Below are 22,933 nucleotides of genomic sequence, written 5' to 3'. Positions count from 1 at the left end.
CCGGCACAGTGGATTACAGCAAGTGTAGTTTCCCAGTTGTGTTGTTCGGGTGCCACCCACTGACTGTGGGAAGCTGCATGGTTTGACTCTGGGGCGCTGAGGGGCTGTGCGCATGATATTTGTACTATCATTAACCAATGTATTAAAACAAACATGGAATTGTAATTGTCACATCATGTAAGTCTAAAATGCCTTTGAGTTGTTGCACTTTTAAGTAAAGCCAATGTCCACGCGTTGGAAGTTAGGGTGGTTGGTTCCATCAGGACGTAAATGCATAACAATATCGCGGTAAAACGTAGGCTCACCGTCTTTACTGTGAAACACAATTGCCACTTCATTAACGATGGGAACATTGTTGATAAACTACGTCATCTAGATCTAACACACGTACATTTGGGCAAATTTGCGATGGTGATTTGGCTCAGGGTGCACTGTTCCAATCCGATGCCATTCCCAGGTGGTGGCTTGATATTTACCCCGGTAGATGCAAAACCAAATGAATTATTGTAGGATCTAATGCATTCCATAAAGCTTTTACTTTCGGGTACATTGTTAGTTAAACACATACGTAAATATTCAGGATATTCATCCAAAGAAGGCAGCTTAACCTGACCTCTTTGACAACCACGTGTAAAGTCATCAGTTGTAATGCCAGTGTTTTCTTCAAGGAAGTTAATGACAATGACTGCAAATGACATCCATTAATCCCAATGAATCCTCATGAATAGTGGACTCATTATAGAATGCGTTCTTAGCCAACTGTCGGAATTGTTCAGCGTTTGTCCGTCGTTCCTGTGTTTGGTGGGGTCTTTGTTGGAATACTGAACAACTTTGTAGCCCTTGTGCAGTTTCGTTTTGGATCTGTGCCTCTCTTGCATGTAGTGTTTCAGACATGCGTTGTAGGCGCCTTTGAGCTCTGTGTTGTTGGAGCCGTGACTCCTTTGCGTCCGCTGTGTCAGAGGCGCGTTGTAGGCTGCTATTGGTGTTTGTGAAGCGCGTGGTAGGTGCCTCCGTGTATTGTCTGTATCCATGCGGTCTCGTTTTTGTTTCTCTGCTACTGAATTACCGTTATGTGATGCAAACATGCAACACAGACCGCTGGCACATACATACTACTGTCTCTGGGAGGCCGCTGCATTTGACTGTGGATTGTGGTGTTTGGGCGGTGTTTGGGCGCCACCTACTGACTCTGGGAAGCGGCTGCGTTTGACTCTGGGGCGCATGCGTATTGGTGCCTCCGTGCATAAATTAAAACTGTGGTTTAGTAATATACGTTTAGATGTCTGCATCCATATTAGTGCGTAGTTAATGGAAGGTTCTATTATAACCCTTATAAGCTAACTTGTTAATGGAATATCCTAATTATTTCTTGTCATTCCTAGAGACTAGTTCAGTCTATGATATGCCTTGCAATCCATAACGCATGGAAGGCAAACACTTTCAAACCATACTGAATTTATTGAAGTAAAGCCGATGTGCGTTCACCATAGAAAAGTAACACAACTTTGAAATAAAGAAAGTTTAACATGAGAAACCTAAGATTGTAATGAAACAGAGGTTTTTTTTTCATTTTGTCTTTTATTTTGTGTGTGATGACTTTTTCTGAATTTATTCTTTTTAAACTTTTTTAAAATAAACTTTATTAAACTATAGGATTTATTTTGTTTCGTATTTGACTCATGTGGATCCTGCCTATTGCCAACTCAGCAGCTGTTCGACTTTGGGAACCTGGAAAAGGCGCAGCTACAACCCCCTTTAATATGTCATCACTGGTGCAGCCCATTTGCTTTCAGAGTCACGTCATTAGTTCAATGGAGTTCGCCTGTCTCGGATTTCAATGGATTGTTTTCTAATTGCACCTGCTTCTAGAAGATCCAAGACATCATAACACAAACGAGCAGATTCAGAACACTAAAGAATAAAGAGGAGTTCTATGTACAGATTTTTTAAACAAAAGAAGCAGATCTTATATTAAAATGTAAATGTTGTTGTGGCAAGTGGCTGGGGGTGGTACCCAGCCGGGATGCCCAGGAGGACAGGAGGAGGGCTTACGCCTCTTCCAGACCACGAGGGGGCAACTGCCCTGGTGGCTTTGGGGACCATGGGAAATGAGCTTGGATGCTCAACCCTAAAGGGGCCCGTGGTCACCGCCAGGGGATGCCCCAATGCCCTGGCCCTCAGCCCTTCTGCCGCACCCGAAAGTGCTGGGGGGAAGAAGACCAGGGACACCCGGAGTGCTTCCGGGTGCACAGCCGGTACTTCCGCCACACTGGGAAGTGCCGGCGGAAGATTATCGGGAGGACCTGGAGCACATCTGGGTGATTATAAAAAGGGGCCGCCTCCCTCCATTCGATGGCTGGAGTCGGGTGGAAAAGGACAGAGCTTGGAGGAGAGGAGAGGAGGCAGACCAGAAGAGAAGGGCCTGGACGTTGGGGTGATTGGTGCTGCGACACTGGGTTGTATGTGTGTGTGTGTTCATCATTGTATATATTTGTAAATAAACGTGTTGTGGTGCTTTAACATCATGTCTAGCTGTCAGTGTCCGGGCTGCTTCCCACAGTTGTATAACAATAAAATGTAGGTGGAAACTTTTTATAGGTACCCTACAATTAAATATGGGTTGCTGTACTTTCAAAAAGCAAAAAGTAGTTGAAACAGGTTTTTACACAATGAAGACATGACAGGAATCAGCAGAAACTAAAGTACCTGACTAAAACTGCAGTGGTTTTGGCTCAGGGCTGTGGCTTTATTGTAAATACTGCAGATGGAAAGCCCCTTCCATTCCCCCTTTTGGTGAAAAACTCTGCAGACAGGTGCGCATATTCTGCGCTAAAATCAGATCTACCTACCAGAGCAGAATTTCCATAAAAGTTGTCAGACTGGACAAGGAAATTATTGTAGTTTAAAAGAAAGTGCTATAAATCTGTGGCTTTGTAAAAATTAAGTGTGAATTCCCTTCTGCTTCTTATTGTAGAAAAGCTCTCGTCTGCGTAAACTGCGACCTTGACCCGCACAAGCACCTGTAGGAACTGCGCAGAGCTGCGCAGTGTCGGCATACGCAATGGAAGCAAAATAACCCACGACGTAGAAATCAACTACAAAATTCGGTAAAATAATGTCGTATTTTTCTTTTAAATACTAACATACTAGTGAATTCTTGATAAATACGTATAAAAACTCTCTAGTGTTAACGTGATTTGACGAGTGCGCATTTACAGTTGCGGCAGCTGCGCAGGTTCTGCACAGATTTCTTCAATGACTGCTTTGTGACGTCGTCTTCAAAAAGTCCCCCAGTGAACGGCACTGGCATTCCGACGCAGCGGCACCTGACATTTTCAGTAATTAAACAACGTTAAAGCAATTGAAAAACGTGGCTGGCCCTATTTCGCTGTTAAAACGGGCCGTGAAAACATTGTGCGTGAGTGAAGGTACGCTAGGGGAGCTGCGCACTCAGACAGGCTTTAGAAAGCCGCTCCTCGATTCACGCCCCCCGCTCCCCCAGCTACACGGCTCGTTTCCTTCCCTCTTCCCGGAACAGGCAACGTTCAAGTTGGAGGCCGCAGCTCGTTATCTCAAAATCCGGAAGTCGTCGTCCTGGACTGGGGAATCCCTGCAGACCTGCGAGTCCCTGTGCGCGTTGCGCCTTTCTCGGTCAGTCGAACGACTGCGTCGCCGTATGTTGTGGCGGGCGCCGTGTAGCCGTGGGACGCGCGTGTGTTGAGCCTGCCAGCCGATCTCGAACTTTCGCGTGTCTGCTCGGCGCTCTGCGCCTCCCGCCCAAAACCGATCGTCTCCTGGACTTGACTGGAGGATATTTTAGTGCCTGCCGTCGGCCAGCTACGATTCCCCATACATTTTAATGACATGGACGTTGGAGTGGAATTATAATGTCACCGGCAAAGCGGAGGCGACTTGTCATCGCTGGTTTATATTTTTAAACGTACACCAGTTTTCATCCTGCACTAATTCTCTCTGCTCGTTGTTTTTCAATTCCCTTTTTTTTGCTGAGGAGGTTCCATTTTTGTCATCGGCAACATGGAGCAGGCGGGGTGCGTGAATATCTGCAACCTGACCAGCACCCTCCCTGTGATCCCCTACCAGAAGCTCACCGATCTGCAGTTTCTCAGCAAAGGAGGATTTGGGACCGTTTTCAAAGCCCAGCATTCGGACTGGAGGACCACGGTGGCCATCAAATGCCTTAAACTGGACTCTCCTGTTGGGGAAAGGTAGGCACTTAGGGGTTGTTGTTGTTGGTGGTGGTGGTATGGGTATGCGATTGGTGTTGTCAAGTAACCGAACTGGGGGCAAATGGCAGAAAGGGGCCTCCTGTAATTCATTTCGTGTGTTTCTATAGTATGCCTTGTTTTGGCACACTCTTAAGTGGGACGTGGAAGTTATTTATCTATCTAGTGTATATTATATAGCGCCTTTCACATCTATCTATCTATAATATAGTGCCTTTCACATCTGTCTATCTATTATATAGTGCCTTTCACTCTCTATCTATCTATCTATCTATCTGTCTATCTATCTATCTATCTATCTATCTATCTATCTATCTATCTATCTATCTATCTATCTATCTATAATATAGTGCCTTTCACATCTGTCTATCATATAGTTCCTTTCATATCTATCAGTCCTTCATATGGTGCCTTTCTTGTTTGCCAGTATTTATCTTATAATGCCTTTTAAATGTTTTTATTAATCACTTTCATTTGTGTCCCATTAATTAGTTTTATAAGAACATGTTACATTATGTATAAAATACAGAACAGTCAACCATACACTAAGTTATGCAATAGTTCATTTAAAATTCAAATGCTTCATTATTCATTTATTTAGGAAACCGAACAAAATATACAACAAAATAATAACCAAACTAGACTAGTGAAGTATAATAGTGTGCTGTGATGACAATCCATGAAACTGAAAGTCGGCATATTATATAACGTTTCATACAGTGGTGTGAAAAACTATTTGCCCCCTTCCTGATTTCTTATTCTTTTGCATGTTTGTCACACAAAATGTTTCTGATCATCAAACACATTTAACCATTAGTCAAATATAACACAAGTAAACACAAAATGCAGTTTTTAAATGATGGTTTTTATTATTTAGGGAGAAAAAAAATCCAAACCTACATGGCCCTGTGTGAAAAAGTAATTGCCCCCTTGTTAAAAAATAACCTAACTGTGGTGTATCACACCTGAGTTCAATTTCCGTAGCCACCCCCAGGCCTGATTACTGCCACACCTGTTTCAATCAAGAAATCACTTAAATAGGAGCTGCCTGACACAGAGAAGTAGACCAAAAGCACCTCAAAAGCTAGACATCATGCCAAGATCCAAAGAAATTCAGGAACAAATGAGAACAGAAGTAATTGAGATCTATCAGTCTGGTAAAGGTTATAAAGCCATTTCTAAAGCTTTGGGACTCCAGCGAACCACAGTGAGAGCCATTATCCACAAATGGCAAAAACATGGAACAGTGGTGAACCTTCCCAGGAGTGGCCGGCCGACCAAAATTACCCCAAGAGCGCAGAGACGACTCATCCGAGAGGTCACAAAAGACCCCAGGACAACATCTAAAGAACTGCAGGCCTCACTTGCCTCAATTAAGGTCAGTGTTCACGACTCCACCATAAGAAAGAGACTGGGCAAAAACGGCCTGCATGGCAGATTTCCAAGACGCAAACCACTGTTAAGCAAAAAGAACATTAGGGCTCGTCTCAATTTTGCTAAGAAACATCTCAATGATTGCCAAGACTTTTGGGAAAATACCTTGTGGACTGATGAGTCAAAAGTTGAACTTTTTGGAAGGCAAATGTCCCGTTACATCTGGCGTAAAAGGAACACAGCATTTCAGAAAAAGAACATCATACCAACAGTAAAATATGGTGGTGGTAGTGTGATGGTCTGGGGTTGTTTTGCTGCTTCAGGACCTGGAAGGCTTGCTGTGATAGATGGAACCATGAATTCTACTGTCTACCAAAAAATCCTGAAGGAGAATGTCCGGCCATCTGTTCGTCAACTCAAGCTGAAGCGATCTTGGGTGCTGCAACAGGACAATGACCCAAAACACACCAGCAAATCCACCTCTGAATGGCTGAAGAAAAACAAAATGAAGACTTTGGAGTGGTCTAGTCAAAGTCCTGACCTGAATCCAATTGAGATGCTATGGCATGACCTTAAAAAGGTGGTTCATGCTAGAAAACCCTCAAATAAAGCTGAATTACAACAATTTTGCAAAGATGAGTGGGCCAAAATTCCTCCAGAGCGCTGTAAAAGACTCATTGCAAGTTATCGCAAACGCTTGATTGCAGTTATTGCTGCTAAGGGTGGCCCAACCAGTTATTAGGTTCAGGGGGCAATTACTTTTTCACACAGGGCCATGTAGGTTTGGATTTTTTTTTCTCCCTAAATAATAAAAACCACCATTTACAAACTGCATTTTGTGTTTACTTGTGTTATATTTGACTAATGGTTAAATGTGTTTGATGATCAGAAACATTTTGTGTGACAAACATGCAAAAGAATAAGAAATCAGGAAGGGGGCAAATAGTTTTTCACACCACTGTATATGTTTTGTACATCATCCCATTATTTATTATATAGCAACTTTTACATCTTTATGTTGTTACATTATTAATATTAATGTATACTACCTTTAATAATTATCTGTTTATCTAGCTTTTATATCTTGCCTTGTATCAATATAACGTTTACATAGCGCCTTTACTGTCAATGTATTTGTCTATTATGCTGCATTATTATGTCTATCTATTATATAACCATCTATATCCATCTTTACAATCATAACTTTTTTGTTTTTTATTTTTGGCCCCTTTACATAAATAGAACTTTATTTGTCCCCAGGAGTAAATTTGGCTTTTTAACAGAAGCTCTTTAAATAAATAAATACATAAATAGGTAGATAAGTAAATACATAAATAAACACACACACTTTGGTCTGAACACATATTGGAATGACTATAAAGCAAGAAAATTCAAAAGAAAGAAAAGTTCTGACTTGGAAGTCACAGTCTCCATGAGGCGTTATGCAGGTGTATTGCTGTTGGTATAAAGGACCCCCAGTTGTGTTTTTTGATGCACTTCTGCTGAATAATTTGTTGGCTGAAAATCCTCAGGGCTGGTGTGTCGGACAGAGGATGTGCAGCATTGTTCATAATGGCACTGTGTTTTGTTTTAATTCATACTTTCGCTGTGACCTCAAGGAGGTCCAGAGTGGATCCTATAATTGAGAATGCTCTTTTAAATAGCTTGTTGATTTGGTGGGCCTCTCTCGAAGTGATGTTACCAGCCCAGCACACCACACTGTCCATCACAGAGCTATATGCGTAGAAGATGTGAAGGATATCACTTTCCACATTAAAGAAACTCAGTCTCTTAAGAACAAATAGTCTGCTCTGCTGTTTCTTATGTAGTTCCTCTGTGTTATGCGACCAGTCCAAACTGTCACTGATGTGGACCCCCAGGTAGTTGTAGAAGTGCACAGACTCGACATCCACTACTTGAATAGGAACCGGATACGGAGGTTCTTTGGTGTGGTGAAGGTCAATAAGCACTTCTTTGTTTTTGCTGATGTTAAGTTTCAGGCAATTCTCAAAAGTTCTCCCCCTGACACCTCTCCTCTGTCTTATCCCCCTTATCAATACCCTCCATAACTGCAGAATCATCTAAAAAATTCTACAAGTGACCTGACCAGTGGTATATTTATAACTAGCTGAAATACCCAGAGTTGCCTGGGAGGAAAATAAAGTGTTTTTTTTTTTAATTATTTGAGAAAAACATAATTAAAAAAAAACACAACTTTAAGAATAATAATAAATTAACAAGCAATAAAGACTCACTAATATGCTTCTTTTTCTATCTTGTATGTATTTTATCATCCAGTTGACGCTCGGAACCGGCCAACTCTATTTAATTTGAAAAGCAGCAGTGGCGCGGTGCTGCTTAAACATAAAGAATGCTAGCAGTTGCCTGCTATATACTAACTGTGTAAGCCGATCCTAGAAAGTATTGAAATCGTCAGAACAACTCTGGGCATCTCTCTGCTATGAGGATTCGTGTTGCCAGTGTGCTCGCATCTTTTGTGCATTAGCAGCTAAGCGACTGTCTCTCTTAGGAGGTTTCCTTTTGCCGGTGTGATGGCATTGCTTGCGTATCCTCAGAGCTGGAGCCCTCACCCCGACTCTACGTCTCACTTCCGGGCCGGACAGACACACACACACACTTGCACGCGTAGAACTCTTATTTAATTTCAGAACCAACAGGGGCGCAGTGGTGGTGGGGCTCAAACATAAAGAATGCTGGCAGTCACCTCCAGTTTGCCCTCTGGTGGTCGTTCCGAGTGTCAACTGGATGATAACGTGCATACACAACCATAAGATCACCCCCCACCCTAACCCAGAAGGGGGTGGGTTAGGGCTGATTTCACCCTACAATATTGTTAGTCGACCACTGAGAAACGTATACCAAGTTTCATGAAAATCGCACCAGCCTTTCTGAAGTGTTGCTGGAACATACATACATACATACACACATTGACTTTTATATTTATAATTTGGAGGTGTACAGAGAAAGGCAGACAGGACTATTCCTTGTGGTGCTCCAGTGTTGTTAGTTTTATAATATATGTTATCCATCCATCCATTTTCCAACCCGCTGAATCCAAACACAGGGTCACGAGGGTCTGCTGGAGCGAATCCCAGCCAACACAGGGCACAAGGCAGGAACCAATCCTGGGCAGGGTGCCAACCCACTGCAGAATATATGTTATATATATGAATATGTTCTGTATAACCCAGAAGAGTCAACCATACAGGAAGTGATAAGATCATTTAGATTAAACTCAAGTGCCTTGTCAGCCTTTTATTTAGGAAACAGAACAAAATCTACAATAGATCAATTCTGTGACACTGTTTTATCAATAAAAGTTCAGTAGTGTACAGTGGTGATAATCCATGACACTGAACCTCTGCACAATTACCAACTTTTTACCTTTTAGTTAGTCCTTCTTTTAACTTGGAAATGTCTGTCTTTTATATGTGCCTTTCATGTCTATTTTATACAGCTGTCTATGTTGTATAACACTGTTTCTATCTATCTATCTATCTATCTATCTATCTATCTATCTATCTATCTATCTATCTATCTATCTATCTATCTATCTATCTATCTATCTATCTATCTATCTATCTATCTATCTATCTATCTATCTATCTATCTATCTATCTATCTATCTATCTATCTATATTATATTACCAAAAGTATTGGGACCCCCCTCCAAATCCTTCAATTCCAATCACTTCCATGGCCACAGGCGTATAACATCAAGCCCCTAGGCATACAGACTACTTCTACAAACATTTATGAAATCAGGAGCTCAGTGAATTCAAGCTTGGTACTGTGGTAAGATGCCATCTGTGCAATAAGTCCATTTGTGAAATTTCCTCGCTACTAAATATTCCACAGTCAACTGTTAGTGTTATTCTAACAAAGTGGAAGCAATTGGGGACAACAGCAACTCAGCAACGAAGTGGTAGGCCAAGTCAAATCACAGAGTGGGGACAGCCCATGCTGAGGTGGACAGAAGTCGACAACTTTCTGCAGAGTCGATAGATACAGACCTCCAAAATCTCAAGAACAGTGCAGCGTAGAGAGAGAGCTTCATGGAATGGATGGGTCTCCATGGCCGAGCAGCTGCAGCCAAGCCTGACATCACCAAGTGCAATGCAAAGCGTCAGATGCAGTGGTGTAAAGCCCACCACACCGCCACTGGACTCTTGAGCAGTGCAAATGTGTCCTCTGGAGAGACGAATCACACAATCTGATGGGCGAGTCTGGGTATGGCGGTACTTGCCTGATTGTGTTGTGCCAAGTATAAAGTTTGGTGGAGGTGGGGATTATGGTGTGGGGTTGGGCTTGGCCCCTTAGTTCCAATGAAAGGAACTCTTAATGCTTCAGCGTACAAAGCCATTTTGGACAATTTCGGTTTGGGGATGGCAACATGACTGCGCACACACCAGAGCACAAAGCAAGGTCTATAAAGAAATGGAGGAGTGAGTTTGGTGGGGCTGCACAGAGAGATCCCTGACTTCAACCTGACAGAACACCTTTTGGGATGAATTGGAGGCTGTGAGCGAGGCCTTCACGTCCAACATCAGTGCCTGACCTCACCAATGCTCTCCTGGAAGAATGGTGAAAAATCTCCATAAACACACTCCAACACCTTGTGGAAAAGCCTTCCCAGAAGAGTTGAAGCTGTCAGAGCTGCAAAGGGTGGGCCAACGCCATATTATAGCCTATGGATTAAGAATGGGATGGCATTAAAGTTCATGTGTGTGTGTGTGTGTAACGATCAATACTTTTGGCAATCTGTAATCTGTCTGTCTGTCTGTCTGTCTGTCACACTGCCATTCGTATCTTTTTGTCTTGCCTGTATATCACTTTTCACTTCTGTCCACTCCACAGCCCTGAGCTACTGGATTAAGCAGGTTTGATAATAGATGGATGTCTTTCTGTTTGTCTCCTTAAGAGTCTTATATAGTGCCTCTCCTACTTGTTTGTTCATCACAGTATACACTTTTTATCCTGTAAAACAATTGTTACATAAATTACATCACATGTGAAGACCTAGTCACTGAAAGCAAGGGTGAGTCTGTTCCTATGTCAGATTCAAGGATGTGAATGAGCCACCTCCCAAAAACATCTAGTCCACTACAGTCCAGTGGCTGACAACAGCTTTTATTTTTTATATTTTACTTTGCAGTAGAAACTCAGGCAACTCATAGTGACTACCAGATGGGCTGCAATCAGTCAGTCAGCCACCCAGTTAGCCAACTAGCCAGCTTATAGACTGAAATAACTTGTACTGAGTGAGGCATGACAGAAACTTTATATTGTGAAGAACTAATCTGTGTACTAACATACCAGTAGTACTCTGTCAGCTAATGACAAGGTAATATGCTTGGAGTGGGCTAAAGACACAAATACTGAACACTGGGAAATCGATAAGCTTTTGCCTGGTGAATCTCAGCTCCTGCTGATTTGTGATGATGTCAGGGTGAAGTTCTGGCAAATACCTGGTGTCTCAACGGATTCATTGTTCTGGATATCAGAAAATGCAGGCTGAGCTATTACCAACCACTTGGCTATTTCAATATGATTGAGTGGTAAGTTTATTATAAATAAGATATTTTTAAATTGTTTTGGTGAGTAGGGTACAGTAGTAGAAGTAATAGAAATGCTAGAACCCACCCTATGCCAACACTGGATCCCCATCAATACAATACAATACAGTTTATTTTTGTATAGCCCAAAATCACACAAGAAGTGCCGCAATGGGCTTTAACAGGCCCTGCCTCGTGACAGCCCCCCAGCCTTGATGCTCTAAGAAGACAAGGAAAAACTTCCAAAAAAACCATGTAGGAAAAAATGGAAGAAACCTTGGGAAAGGCAGTTCAAAGAGAGACCCCTTTTCAGGTAGGTTGGGCATGCAGTGGGTATCAAAAGAAGGGGGTCAATACAATACAATACACAGAACAGAACAAATCCTCAATACAGTATAAAATAAAATTTTTTTTTTTTTTTAGAAGTAAAAAAAATAATTTTAGAAGTATGGAGTAGAATTTTACAGTAGATGATATCACATAATAAGATTTGGATATTTTTAGAGTCCTGGAGCCCTCATACATCAAGCTGCCTCCCCCATTTGGCCATTCCATGGGTGAAACAGTGCTGGGCCAGCCAATCCGATGAAAGGACCCCTCTTTCCCACGATTCTTGCGATCCTCCATCAGGGATGACTTTACCTTAGGCAGGCAAAACAACTTGGCAGGTGGGCCGTGGCCACATTTGAGTACCGAGAAGAGTACCATCAGTTTGCATGTCATACAAAGAGGTCAACCAAAGATGCTTTTCCATCAGAATATCACACAGTCCTGATTCAGTTGGACAACAGAGGCACCTGTGTGAGGATGCTGTTCAGTGGCTTTAGTACAGCGTTTAATACTGGCATCCCCTCCAAGCTGGACATGAAACCCAGTGAGCTTGGCTTTAGCACCTCTCTCTGTGATTAGATTTCCTGACTCTATTAGACAATCCCACTTCCTCCATCCTGACCCAGGACTCTGATGTCCCACGGGGCTGTGTGCTGAGCCCTCCCTCTTTACTTATACTGTGTCCCTATACATGGCATTAATAAAGCCCATTAAGTTCACAGATGATGACCACAATAGCAGGCCTCATCAGTAACAATCATGAGTCAGCCTATGTAGAAGGGGTGAGGAAACTAATGATGTGGTGTTGAAACAATAATCTGGACTTAAAATCATCAAGACCAAGGAGCTCATTGTGAACTACAGGAACTCCAAAGGCTGCGGGCACACCCCTGACTTCATCAGCCGCACTGAGGTTGATTACATGTCGAGCTTTAAGTTCCTAGACGTTTACATTTCCAAAGATCTTTCATGGCCCCTCAGTGCCTCCTCCCTGGTAAAGACACTTCTGTGCCTTCTTGATGAGGAGGCTGAGGAAAGTCCAACTACCTGATCAGATTCTAGTGAATTTCTACTACTGTACTATTAACAAAAGCATTCTGACTGACTGATGTTAACTGCATGCTCTCAGATTAAATGTCTCTGTAGCAGGAGGTGACAACTTCCCCAGCACATCATTGGTGCCATTGAGGACCTCCAATGTAAACGGTGCCTGAGGAGGGCATGTAGCATTATTGAAGACCCCTCTCACCCCCACCCACAGTCTGTTTATCCTTTTATCTTCTGGTATGTGGTACAGGAGCCTATGTGCCATAACCAGCAGGCTCAGGGACAGCTGCTACCTTGTAGCTGACACCCTGCAGAAGTCAAAATCCAAGTGCTAGTCCACTTTCTCATCTTAAAATCGTGTTCATTTTATCCTAAACTTTGCAATGTCATAGTCAAGTTTTTCACATCCAAATGTGTTTGTGACCATTGGTGGTTGATTTGAATTTTGTGTGATCAAGGGGGCAGGTGGGGGTGGCGGGGGTGGTCTTTACCACATTCACCATAGCATAATAAAGTTACAGAAGTCAAACACGTTCATCAAATGCTCAATCACAATCAGCGGAGGGGGAGTTTGGGGGGGGGTCATCCATGATTGGCCCACAATCCACCTTCAATATTGCCACTGTGAATTAACTCTTTGAGGCCTGAATATTTGTTCCAAAAATCACGATTTTCTGAAATGCACACAAAGCAAGGTTTCACACAGAAATCAACATGGAACGTCTGTCGCTGCTCGCCGTGGCGGACAGTTCACCAGGAATGCACGACAGGATGGCTGCCAGGCTGTCTTCGCGTGGTGGGTGTGGCAGCGGCGGTTGCAGTGTATTGAAATCTGGTTTGTACCTCTTGTCATTTTAAGTGGCTGACCTCCCAGGCGAACATTGCCGTTGATGCGTCACCTATACAAACCTTTTCAGTACCCCAATCAGCTGATGCTGGTACCTCACTTTCGTTTTTGATCACTTCTATCAAAATCGGAGTTCAACAAAGTCAGAGTCCAATTCAACAATACTGTAGAAAATGTCATCTATGAAGTATTTTGCTTTACGCGTTCGCTTCGATCTCTTGCCAGATATCGATGCCATTTTTGCCGCTGTTTGCTCCTCACTACTCATGCGAGTGCAGGGAATCTCGGTCAAACCAATGAAGTTAACTTTCCTTTTAGCAAAGAGTCCAACCAAAACATAACAACGGGTTTTGTCACCGTTTACAGTTGATTATCATTGTCAATCCCTCCTTACGACAAAAATCGACATCCGTCCTGAAAGAGTTAACTGCAATTGTCAGAGCTGTGACGAGAAGGGTGGCAAAGTTTCATCTGGTGTCAGCCACGACCCACCTGCAGTGCCACAGCAGATTACCCTAGGACAGCATATCTCAACCATTTTGGTGTTGTGACCCCCTTTTTACCACATAGACTAATGGTGAAAAGTTTTAGAACACCTCAGTTTTTTCAGTTTTAATGGAAATGCATGCAGTTTAATGTCTTAATGTTTCATGAAATCATGACATAGAACAAATAAACAATGGCAAATAAAAAAAGTCATTAAGTGTTCAAAATTGTATTCAAATTTGTGATTCATCAAAGTCACCACCTTTTGCTGATAACAGCCATACTGTGGTAACCTTTTTGATTCAGAATGCCAGTCACTCTGTGCAAGTCACCAACTCTGCCTCCCGCTAATGAGGCCCAGACCATCACACATCCTCTTCCATGTTTGATAGTTGGTGTCACATACTGTGGAGCCGTCCGTTTACCAACTCGACTGTGTACAAACAACCTGTGTGATGAACTGAAGATTTCAAATTTTGTTTCATCGATCCATAAGACTTTCTTCCAGTCTGCAGTAGTCCACAGCTGGTATTTCAAGAGCCTATTCTGTCCCTTTAAGGAATGATTTTCTTCCTGTCACTTGCCATGTCAAACCTGCAGCACAAAGTCTCCTCTTCACAGTAGAAACTGACGCTTGCTTTTAACGACCACTGTGAGTTGAGCTGTGCTTGAAGCTGTTGTGCTGTGAGGCCCTGTGATCACGCAAGCTGGTGACCCTCATAAACTTGTCCTCTGATTGGTTTGTGACTTTGGCTCTGTCAGATCTCTTCCTGTCAGAGTCTCTTCCAGTTTCCAGTTGCCCTTGGATTGTGTAGGAAATCACTGAATTCTCTGACACTGATTTTTTGCAATTTTTCTAAATCAGTGGTCTCAAACTATGGTCCTGGAGGGCCGCAGTGGCTGCAGGTTTTCATTCTAACCCCTTTACTTAATTAGTGACCTGTTTGTGCTGCTAATTAACTTTAATTGACTTGCTGTTGAAGACTCGGACCCCTTTTTTCTTTTTCTTTAATTAGCAGCCAAACAATAATGATATATAAAATGAACCACAATATGTCCAGCTAACCTGCATCCACCATACAATATCAGAACATAAAGAAAGATGAAGGTGTCAGGAATCTGATCATCTGATCTGCTCAGGACCCCAAAACATTTTAACCGTGCTCTTATAAAAGAGAAAATCAATAATTTCGGAAATGTCTGATATTGCACAGTGAGAGTAGCGACAAGCCATAGAGTTAAAGAACGGGTTTAATTAACAACAAGAATCTGCGCCTATTGAAGCAACTGGTTGAAGTGAAAATGGTTGGAGTTTGAGGCCCTGACTTTGTTGGTCTTCTGCTGGCTCACTCACTTCACATTTCATTTCTGTTTGGGTGCCATTTGAGGATAGAAATTAAGCAATTCAGAGCAACAAAGAAATTCAGGGGGATAAATCTAAAAAAAAAAAACAAAAAACAAATCAATTAAAGTGAAAGGAAAAGGAGTTAATTAGCAGCAAAAATTGATCACCAATTAAGAAAAGGGTTAGAATGAAAACTTGCAGTCCTCCAGGACTGGAGTTTGAGATCACTGCTCTAAATGAAAGACTTATAGTTCTAAGAGTAATAATTCTCTGTCTTATTTCATTTGTTAATTGCCATTTTCTTGCCATTACCACTGGAATATTGTCCAAGTTGTACTTCAGAGAGCGCAGTAACACAGTCTGTTCCAACTCTACTTTAAGACAGACAGAGGGTTTTTGAATAATCAACAGCAGTTGGGACACCTGTGCAAATTGTTTGCTTCAACTTACAAGGCTGCATTTACTTTAATTGCTGCAGAACATCTGTCTGTTCTAACCTATTATTAGTTGTTCCCTGAAGATGACCCATTTGTAATATTCTGAAATTTCCATTTCTTCAATTTTAAATTTACACCTCTGGCTGGTTACTGCTTACTTTTTCACCATTTTAGGTCATTCATTGAATTTCAACTGATTTAAATTTGAAGAAAATTGGGAAAAAGTAAGGTTTTCTAAAACTTCTGACCAGTAGTGTCTTTGCAACCCACCTCTTTGTATGACCCACCACCATTATAAACAATAGCAACTCCCAACCTGCCACCTCAGGTCTATGATGGCTGCACGATATTCTTGGATTATCGCTGCCTCTGGACGTTCGGGGCTTCTCTACACTTGTGCCTATACAACTGTCTGCATGTTTCTGTTTTAATTATTTGGACTGTTTTTATACTTCAGTGTACGTATTTATACTTTTGATAAGGTGCTATATTGGCACCAACCTGACACAGACTAACTATTTTTTCTTCAGCTGTGGGACACGTCTTCCCCGTGTCCCACTGGCCCTAACACAGTCCCAAAACACACAAAGTAAATCATACCCTTCTCTTTCTCCACTCCTCCCAGGGCAGCTTTGTCCTCCTCCTCCCGACTCTGGCACCCTGACTAGTGGCTGCAGGCTTTATAGCCCACCAGGAAGTGCTTCAGGTGGTGATTAACCTAAATTAGGCTGCACTTCCAGGTGTGGTTGCGTTGCTGCCCACATGGGCTCAGGAAGCCTTGCAGCTCCTCCTGGTGGTGGCCACAGAGCCCAACCAGGATGAAGTCCGGTGTTCCATAAAACAGGCCCCGATGCAACCCAGGGGGGCTGCCACCAAGTGTTCCGGGGGACATAGCATGCATCCCATGGCTGCTTCCCCAGATCCAGTGTTGAAGAGGCGTCCTGGCCGTCCGCCACATACTGTACTATACTTGCTGTTTGTGTTGTCCAGATAGTATTTTAAGTCTCGCTAATCATTCTGTATACACTGTTGACTTACTCTAGTCTGTATAATCCCTCACTCCTTTAGATTTTTATATTTAACTGATTACTTGTAGTTGGCTTGTATTTGCACTTCTGGTTAGATATAAAACTGCATTTCATTGTCATAATACATGAACTGTGTTCAATGACAATAAAGTTGAATCTAACTGAATCTAATCTATGTAGTATTGTCACATGTACAGTGTAAAATGAAATTCTTACTTGCATGGGTGACCTATTTGCATTATGTTGCCACCTCTCTACTGCCATGATACATGAGAATGCATAATTATTCATAACTTCATTCCTTTTAATTAAAAACAAAAATGGCTTTCCTAATGCATTCTTCACTGCTTGTCTTAATAAGGGCCAGTCTTGTGCGTCTGAATATAGCAGTTTGATGGAGTCTGTTTGTTCCATGTGTAATATATACTGTACATTTGATTAAAACTCTGGGGTCACCTCTCCCCATTATCCCACCCAGTTAAATGTTTTGAGGGCCTGGGCTGTCTCACCAGCATGAGGTGACCAAACCTGAATGTGGTGTGCAAAAACATTTCTTCTCATAATTAAGCAAGTTGATCATTACCCTACCACCCACACCTTTTGGTCGAGGGAGGAAGACCAGAGAAGTCAGAGGTAAACACCAACTATCCACGAAGGGAATGGACAAACATCACAGAGGACTTTGGGGTTAAGAGGCAGTAGTGCTATCTGCTCTGTCTGCCTTGCTGTCCTTGTACTTGTAGCATACAACAGGTACAGTGGAAACAGAAATTATTATTTTTTTTTTTTGTCAGATTTGTAATGCTATCACACATTGAGTTAAGAACAACATAATGTGAAAAGAACATTTCGCAGGTTAGCTAAATGAAAGAATGAATATGAAAATACCAGTAATGGCGCACTGCATTATAAGGTACAGTGAATACACTTGACTTGACCATTCCTAGTTTTTCTGCTCTTTGTCTGTACGTATATCATTTGTTTGCTCAGAGGTTGATGTGCTTGCTGCTTCCTGAGCAGCTCTTCTTTTCTCCACCCTAGCGGCCCACTTCTTCTCTTATTTCATTGGCATCTTTTTGCATTAAAAACTGATTAAGTCAGTGTTTGGGTTGCAATTACTTAGTACATTTTCTTAATTTTTCACTTAAGCTGGCACTTAAGTCTTCAATCGGTCTCAAGAATGATTTAAGATATGAAGAGGTAGGGGAAGTGACGGCGAAGGTGGTAGGGATGAGAACGGCGTCCATTCACATGCGCTGCCCTGCTGGCCACTGCCAAGAGTTGATTCTACAATAAAATAAAAATAAAAAGAGGAATAACCTTGGAGGTCAATCATCACCCCAAAAGTGGATAGTAGACGTCACGTAGTATATGAACTATTGACCTGAAATGTGATACACAAACGATTTTTGAGCAACAGGTGATTTAAAATCCTGGACAGATCCATGGTAGCATGTTATATAAGAAGAAAGTTAACATGGACCTTCAAATAGATGATGAATTATTAAGTCAAAAAAGTAAAATAAAGAAAAAATGTGTACAGGAGGTGATGATGTAATGGTCTTATGTGAGTTTTCCTGACACCCATTGGGTCTGTTGATATAGGAATATTCATTTTTTTAATGCCGCAGAATATTTCTCGTGGCAGCGGTATATTAATTTATAAATGGGCTTTCACAGGGGGTAAGGCAACATTGTAGTACAGGGTCAGAGAACAACAAAGGCTATCCCAGCAGCATTAGGTGCACAGCATCCAGAGTGGGAACCTTTTCCATGGCAGAGTACACTAACTCGCACTCCCACGCTCACAGAGTCAACGTATTGTCACCAGTCATCCTAATCTGCGTATGAGCGTAAATTATAAAGTAAAAGTAATTTAAAAATTAGGCAGTAACTGCAATGAATAGAAGCTGGGGTAATGTGACATATTCGCAGTGGCTTATGGGTAGTTCAGACAGTACTCTTTCATTAGTCTAGTTGAAGCCAAGATCAAATGAACATGGACTCTCCGCTGGGGGCGTGTTTGTATTGGACCAGTTTCCATCATTGCAGTTTCTCTGTAATTTTCAAATTGCTTTTATCTTTTTGATTTTGCTTTGCTCCCTCCACAACTATAACCCATCATGTACGGGGGAGGAGCAAAAGCTTTAGATTCGTCACAAATTTCGATGTCTGTCTGGTTTTTCGAAAGATCTCAGCCTTGTGGAGTTCCCTGATACAGAAAAACATTGATATCTCTATGATGGGCGCGTGTCTGTGTGTCACTGTTTCTTGAGGACTGTCTAGAGATAAAACAGTCTCTACGGAAAAATACCAAACTCAAAACTTAAGCCTGTTCTGATATGACGATGTGTTGATTAGTTTTTGAGCCAAATCGTTTAAGAGAAAGAGGCACTCCAGAGGAACCCACAAATACCGTAATTCTGCAATTGATTATGAATTCTTCTCGGCAGTCGCTATCGTAATGTCCTATTCTATGATCAAAAAGATCAGCATCAGAGCGGTAAATAATTAGATAGATAGAGATAGATAGATACTTTATTAATCCCAATGGGAAATTCACAAATTACTGAAGTGTCATAGAATAGTTTGAGTAACTTGGTTCCTACGGTGCAAAACCTACTGACGCTCACGTCCAAATTTTTCCTTGTAGTTTGAGTCTGGGGATGGGATGAGTGACTGTAGAAAGTAGAAAGAGGAAAACATGAGCTGTGGGGTACATGAGATTCAGCAATACAAGGGCAATATTTGTGTGGCACGTGTTGAGTCTATGCTCTGAACATTTCAGTCTTTTCTATGAACGAATGTGGGTTCAGCTCTTCTTGGCAATTTGTTACCAAGAATAACCTTCATACCGCAAAAAAAAAGAAAAACAATAGACTGGCATCTTTCTTGAGAAAGCTGCTTTATTTTGACCATTTCTCATCCCAGAACTGTACATTAGGAATTGCAGTACCTTACAATACAGGTGAACAAAATGACAGGCTTCAGCAGTACTAATGCAATTGCAAAGGTTTCTCTAATAACCAAGTAGAATGTACACTTGACTAATTAAGGATAAGCTAAGGGAGCTGACTGATAGCACGCTGAAGGAGTGTCATGTATGAATAATACAGGTTCAGATCTCCAATGCTTTAGGTCCTATCTCTCAGATAGAAGGTTTTGTGTCAGCATTTTACCTCCACCTCTGTTGCCCACCCCTGGGGGGTACCACAGGGCTCCATTCTGGGACCTCTTCTGTTCTCCTTGTACCTGCTACCACTCGGTCCTATTTTCCAGAAACACGGGATTTCCTTTCATCTTTATGCCGACGACTGTCTGGTTTATTTCCCTCTGAAGCGCCCTGGTCCATGCTCAGTCCAGCCCCAGCTTGATTGCCTTATTGACATCAGGAGTTGGATGGCATTAAAGTTTCTACATTTTAATGAGAACAAGACAGAAGTCATGCTATTTAGACCCAATAGCACCAGCGGGACCCCCTGCATCGACTTTTGCTCTGTGACTCAATATGAGAAATCCATGATCACAAATTTAGGTGTGAAAATGGATTCTACTTTAAAAATTGATAGCCATGTGAACGCAGTGGCAAAATCTCGCTTTTTTCAGTTGAGGCAGCTGTCCAAAATCAAGCATGTTTTGTCTCAACCGGTGATTCCCAATGTGGGGCGCAATTAGATATTTTAGGGGGGCAATACGAGAATTTTGGTACGTTAAACAATTTATAAAATGAAAAAACAAATTTACTGTTAAAAATTATAGAAAAAATAAACAATTTTTATTTTTTACAAACATCCATCCATCCATTGTCCAACCCGCTGAATCCGAACACAGGGTCACGGGGGTCTGCTGGAGCCAATCCTAGCCAACACAGGGCACAAGGCAGGAACCAATCCTGGGCAGGGTGCCAACCCACCGCAGTTTTTTACAAACATTTATGTATTTATATAAACATAGAAGGGATGGTGAAGAACCCTTTATGATTTTACAACTGGGTTGGGTTTTTCAACTTAGAAATCGTTTTTACCATTAAAATAATATGAATTGTAACAATGATTATACAATTTTGTAATATAACAAAAATATAAAATGATCAAAATATTACAGAAAAAGCTGTCATTAAAGTTATTTTATATTTATGAATATCACGTCTCTTATTATATGTTTTCAAAACTGTATTTGCTGCTTTTTCATATTACTTCATATTATATTTTTTCTTAGTGATTTCTTTGTCTGTACTTCAACTATCCTTTTCCTCTTTTGTTTCCATGGTCTCTGGAAGCTAGTTTAGACCAAATTAATGACATTATGGGCTTCCTCCACGTGAGTAGGAGTTCACTTTTTGAATAGGTAATACTAATCCTCTTTAATAAAATCCCTGTGTACGTCCAGGTGTCCGTGTGTGTATCTTCTGGTGAAGTGCGCATGTGTGGGGCACAGTGCGATGCGCGATATTACTGTCAGAGAAAGTTACAGGCGTTTTACGGAAATACAAACCAGTATTACTGCGAGAGGAAATTAAGGGTATACAATACGGTGACTCATATTACAGCCACATACAAGCCAGTATTACTGTAAGAGGAGATTAAAGGCATATTACCCACGCGACTATATTACGGACGTACAAGACAGTATTACTGTCACAGAAAATTAAAGACACAATAGACGGCGGCAACCCATGAAGAACAGTCATCTCAGCAAGTAAACATCAACAAAAGAAAGGATGAAAGAAAGAAAAATACAACCAACAAAAAGAATGAGGTCAGAGTCCCTTGCCATTTAATAGAGACTGTTCCTATTAATGTTTATGCACTACTGTTCTAGCGCCCATTATTGTAACGGGCTAAATGACTAGTAAGTATATAATATATGTTACAGTGGGGGACATCATGATTTTAGAGAGGCCTAGGTGGGGCATGGACAAAAAAAAAGGTTGGAAACCACTGATCTAAATGCAACTTTGAAACAGTGACACATGCTTTTATAACCTCTCGTCTAGATTACTGCAATATGTTTCTTTTTGGAATTAGCCAGGCCTCCATTGCTCGCCTATAGCTGGTACAAAATGCCGCTGCTCGATTTTTAACTGGTACAAGCAAGCATGAGCACATTACCCTAATTTTGGCTTCCCTTCAGTGGCTTCCAGTTCATTTTTGAATCCATTTTAAGATCTTTGTATAGTGGAACCTTGGGTCACGACTGTAATTCGTTCCAAAACTCTGGTCGCAAACCGATTTGGTCATGACCCGAAGTAATTTCCCCCATAGGATTGTATGTAAATACAATTAATCCGTTCCGGACCGTACGAACTATATGTAAATATATTTTTTTAAAGATTTTTAAGCACAAAAATAGTTAATTATACCATAGAATGCACAGTGTAATAGTAAACTAAATGTAAAAACATTGAATAACACTGAGAAAACCTTGAACAGAGAAACTAACATTGCAAGAGTTCACGTTACAGCCTTACGAACCGCTCGCTGTAAACACTTTTGTTTAATGAGTTTTAAGCACAGGGAAAAAAATGAAAATTTGAAAAATCCTTAATTTATACAAAACTAACCATAAACAACCAAGAAAACTAACCTTGCATGAGTTGAGTTTTGGCATGAAGGAAGTGAGGAGGAAGCTGGGTGGAGAGGAGGTTACAGTTTTGAGGCGATGCACGTCTGACCGAGAACAATACACGTGCAGAAATCATCGGCGCGTACGAACTGGAAGGGAAACTGGCTTGTTCGTCACCCGAGTGTGTGGTCGCGAACAGATGCAAAAGTTTGGTGAACTTTTTGGTTGTAACCCGATTTGTACGTGTTCTGAGACGTTCGTGACCCGAGGTTTCACTGTATTTGTTTTTAAATCGATTAATGGTTGTGCCCTATTTTATCTGTTGGAACTGCTGTACCCTTATGTACCGTCTTGCTCTCTCAGGTCAGCAGACCAGAGGCTTTTATGTGTTCCTAAGACATGATGCAAACTCCGAGGTGATCAGGCTTTTTCAATTGCAGCTCCAAGCATGTTAGGCAGGCTTCTTCACTTGCTGTCTTTAAATCCTATTTAAAAACACACTTTTACTCCCTGGCCTTTAACCCAGTGTGAGATGTCGACTATCTGTGTACTTTTTATTATGAATCTCTTTAGCTCTTATGTGTTTATGTGTTTCTGTTTCTTTTACCCTTTGGTTATTGTGTGTCTTATATGTTGGGTTTTATTGTACAGCAC

At 41.6% G+C, this 22,933-nt stretch overlaps 1 protein-coding gene across 1 annotated transcript in view; it reads left to right on the top strand.

Annotated features, from left to right (window-relative positions):
• Positions 1 to 3,681: 3,681 nt before the first annotated feature.
• Positions 3,682 to 22,933, top strand: part of ripk2 (receptor-interacting serine-threonine kinase 2) — a 103,317-nt gene continuing 84,065 nt past the window's right edge. The window contains exon 1 of the mRNA XM_051929262.1: positions 3,682 to 4,226. Coding sequence (XP_051785222.1) covers positions 4,036 to 4,226 — 191 coding nt within the window. The 5' untranslated portion in view covers positions 3,682 to 4,035. The remainder of the gene's footprint in view (positions 4,227 to 22,933) is intronic.

The sequence above is a fragment of the Erpetoichthys calabaricus genome, chromosome 6, assembly GCF_900747795.2.
Source record: "Erpetoichthys calabaricus chromosome 6, fErpCal1.3, whole genome shotgun sequence".
In the NCBI taxonomy this organism is placed as follows: Eukaryota; Metazoa; Chordata; class Cladistia; order Polypteriformes; family Polypteridae; genus Erpetoichthys; species Erpetoichthys calabaricus.
Note: the sequence above shows the minus strand (reverse complement) of the source record. Positions and strands in the feature narration are given on the sequence as shown.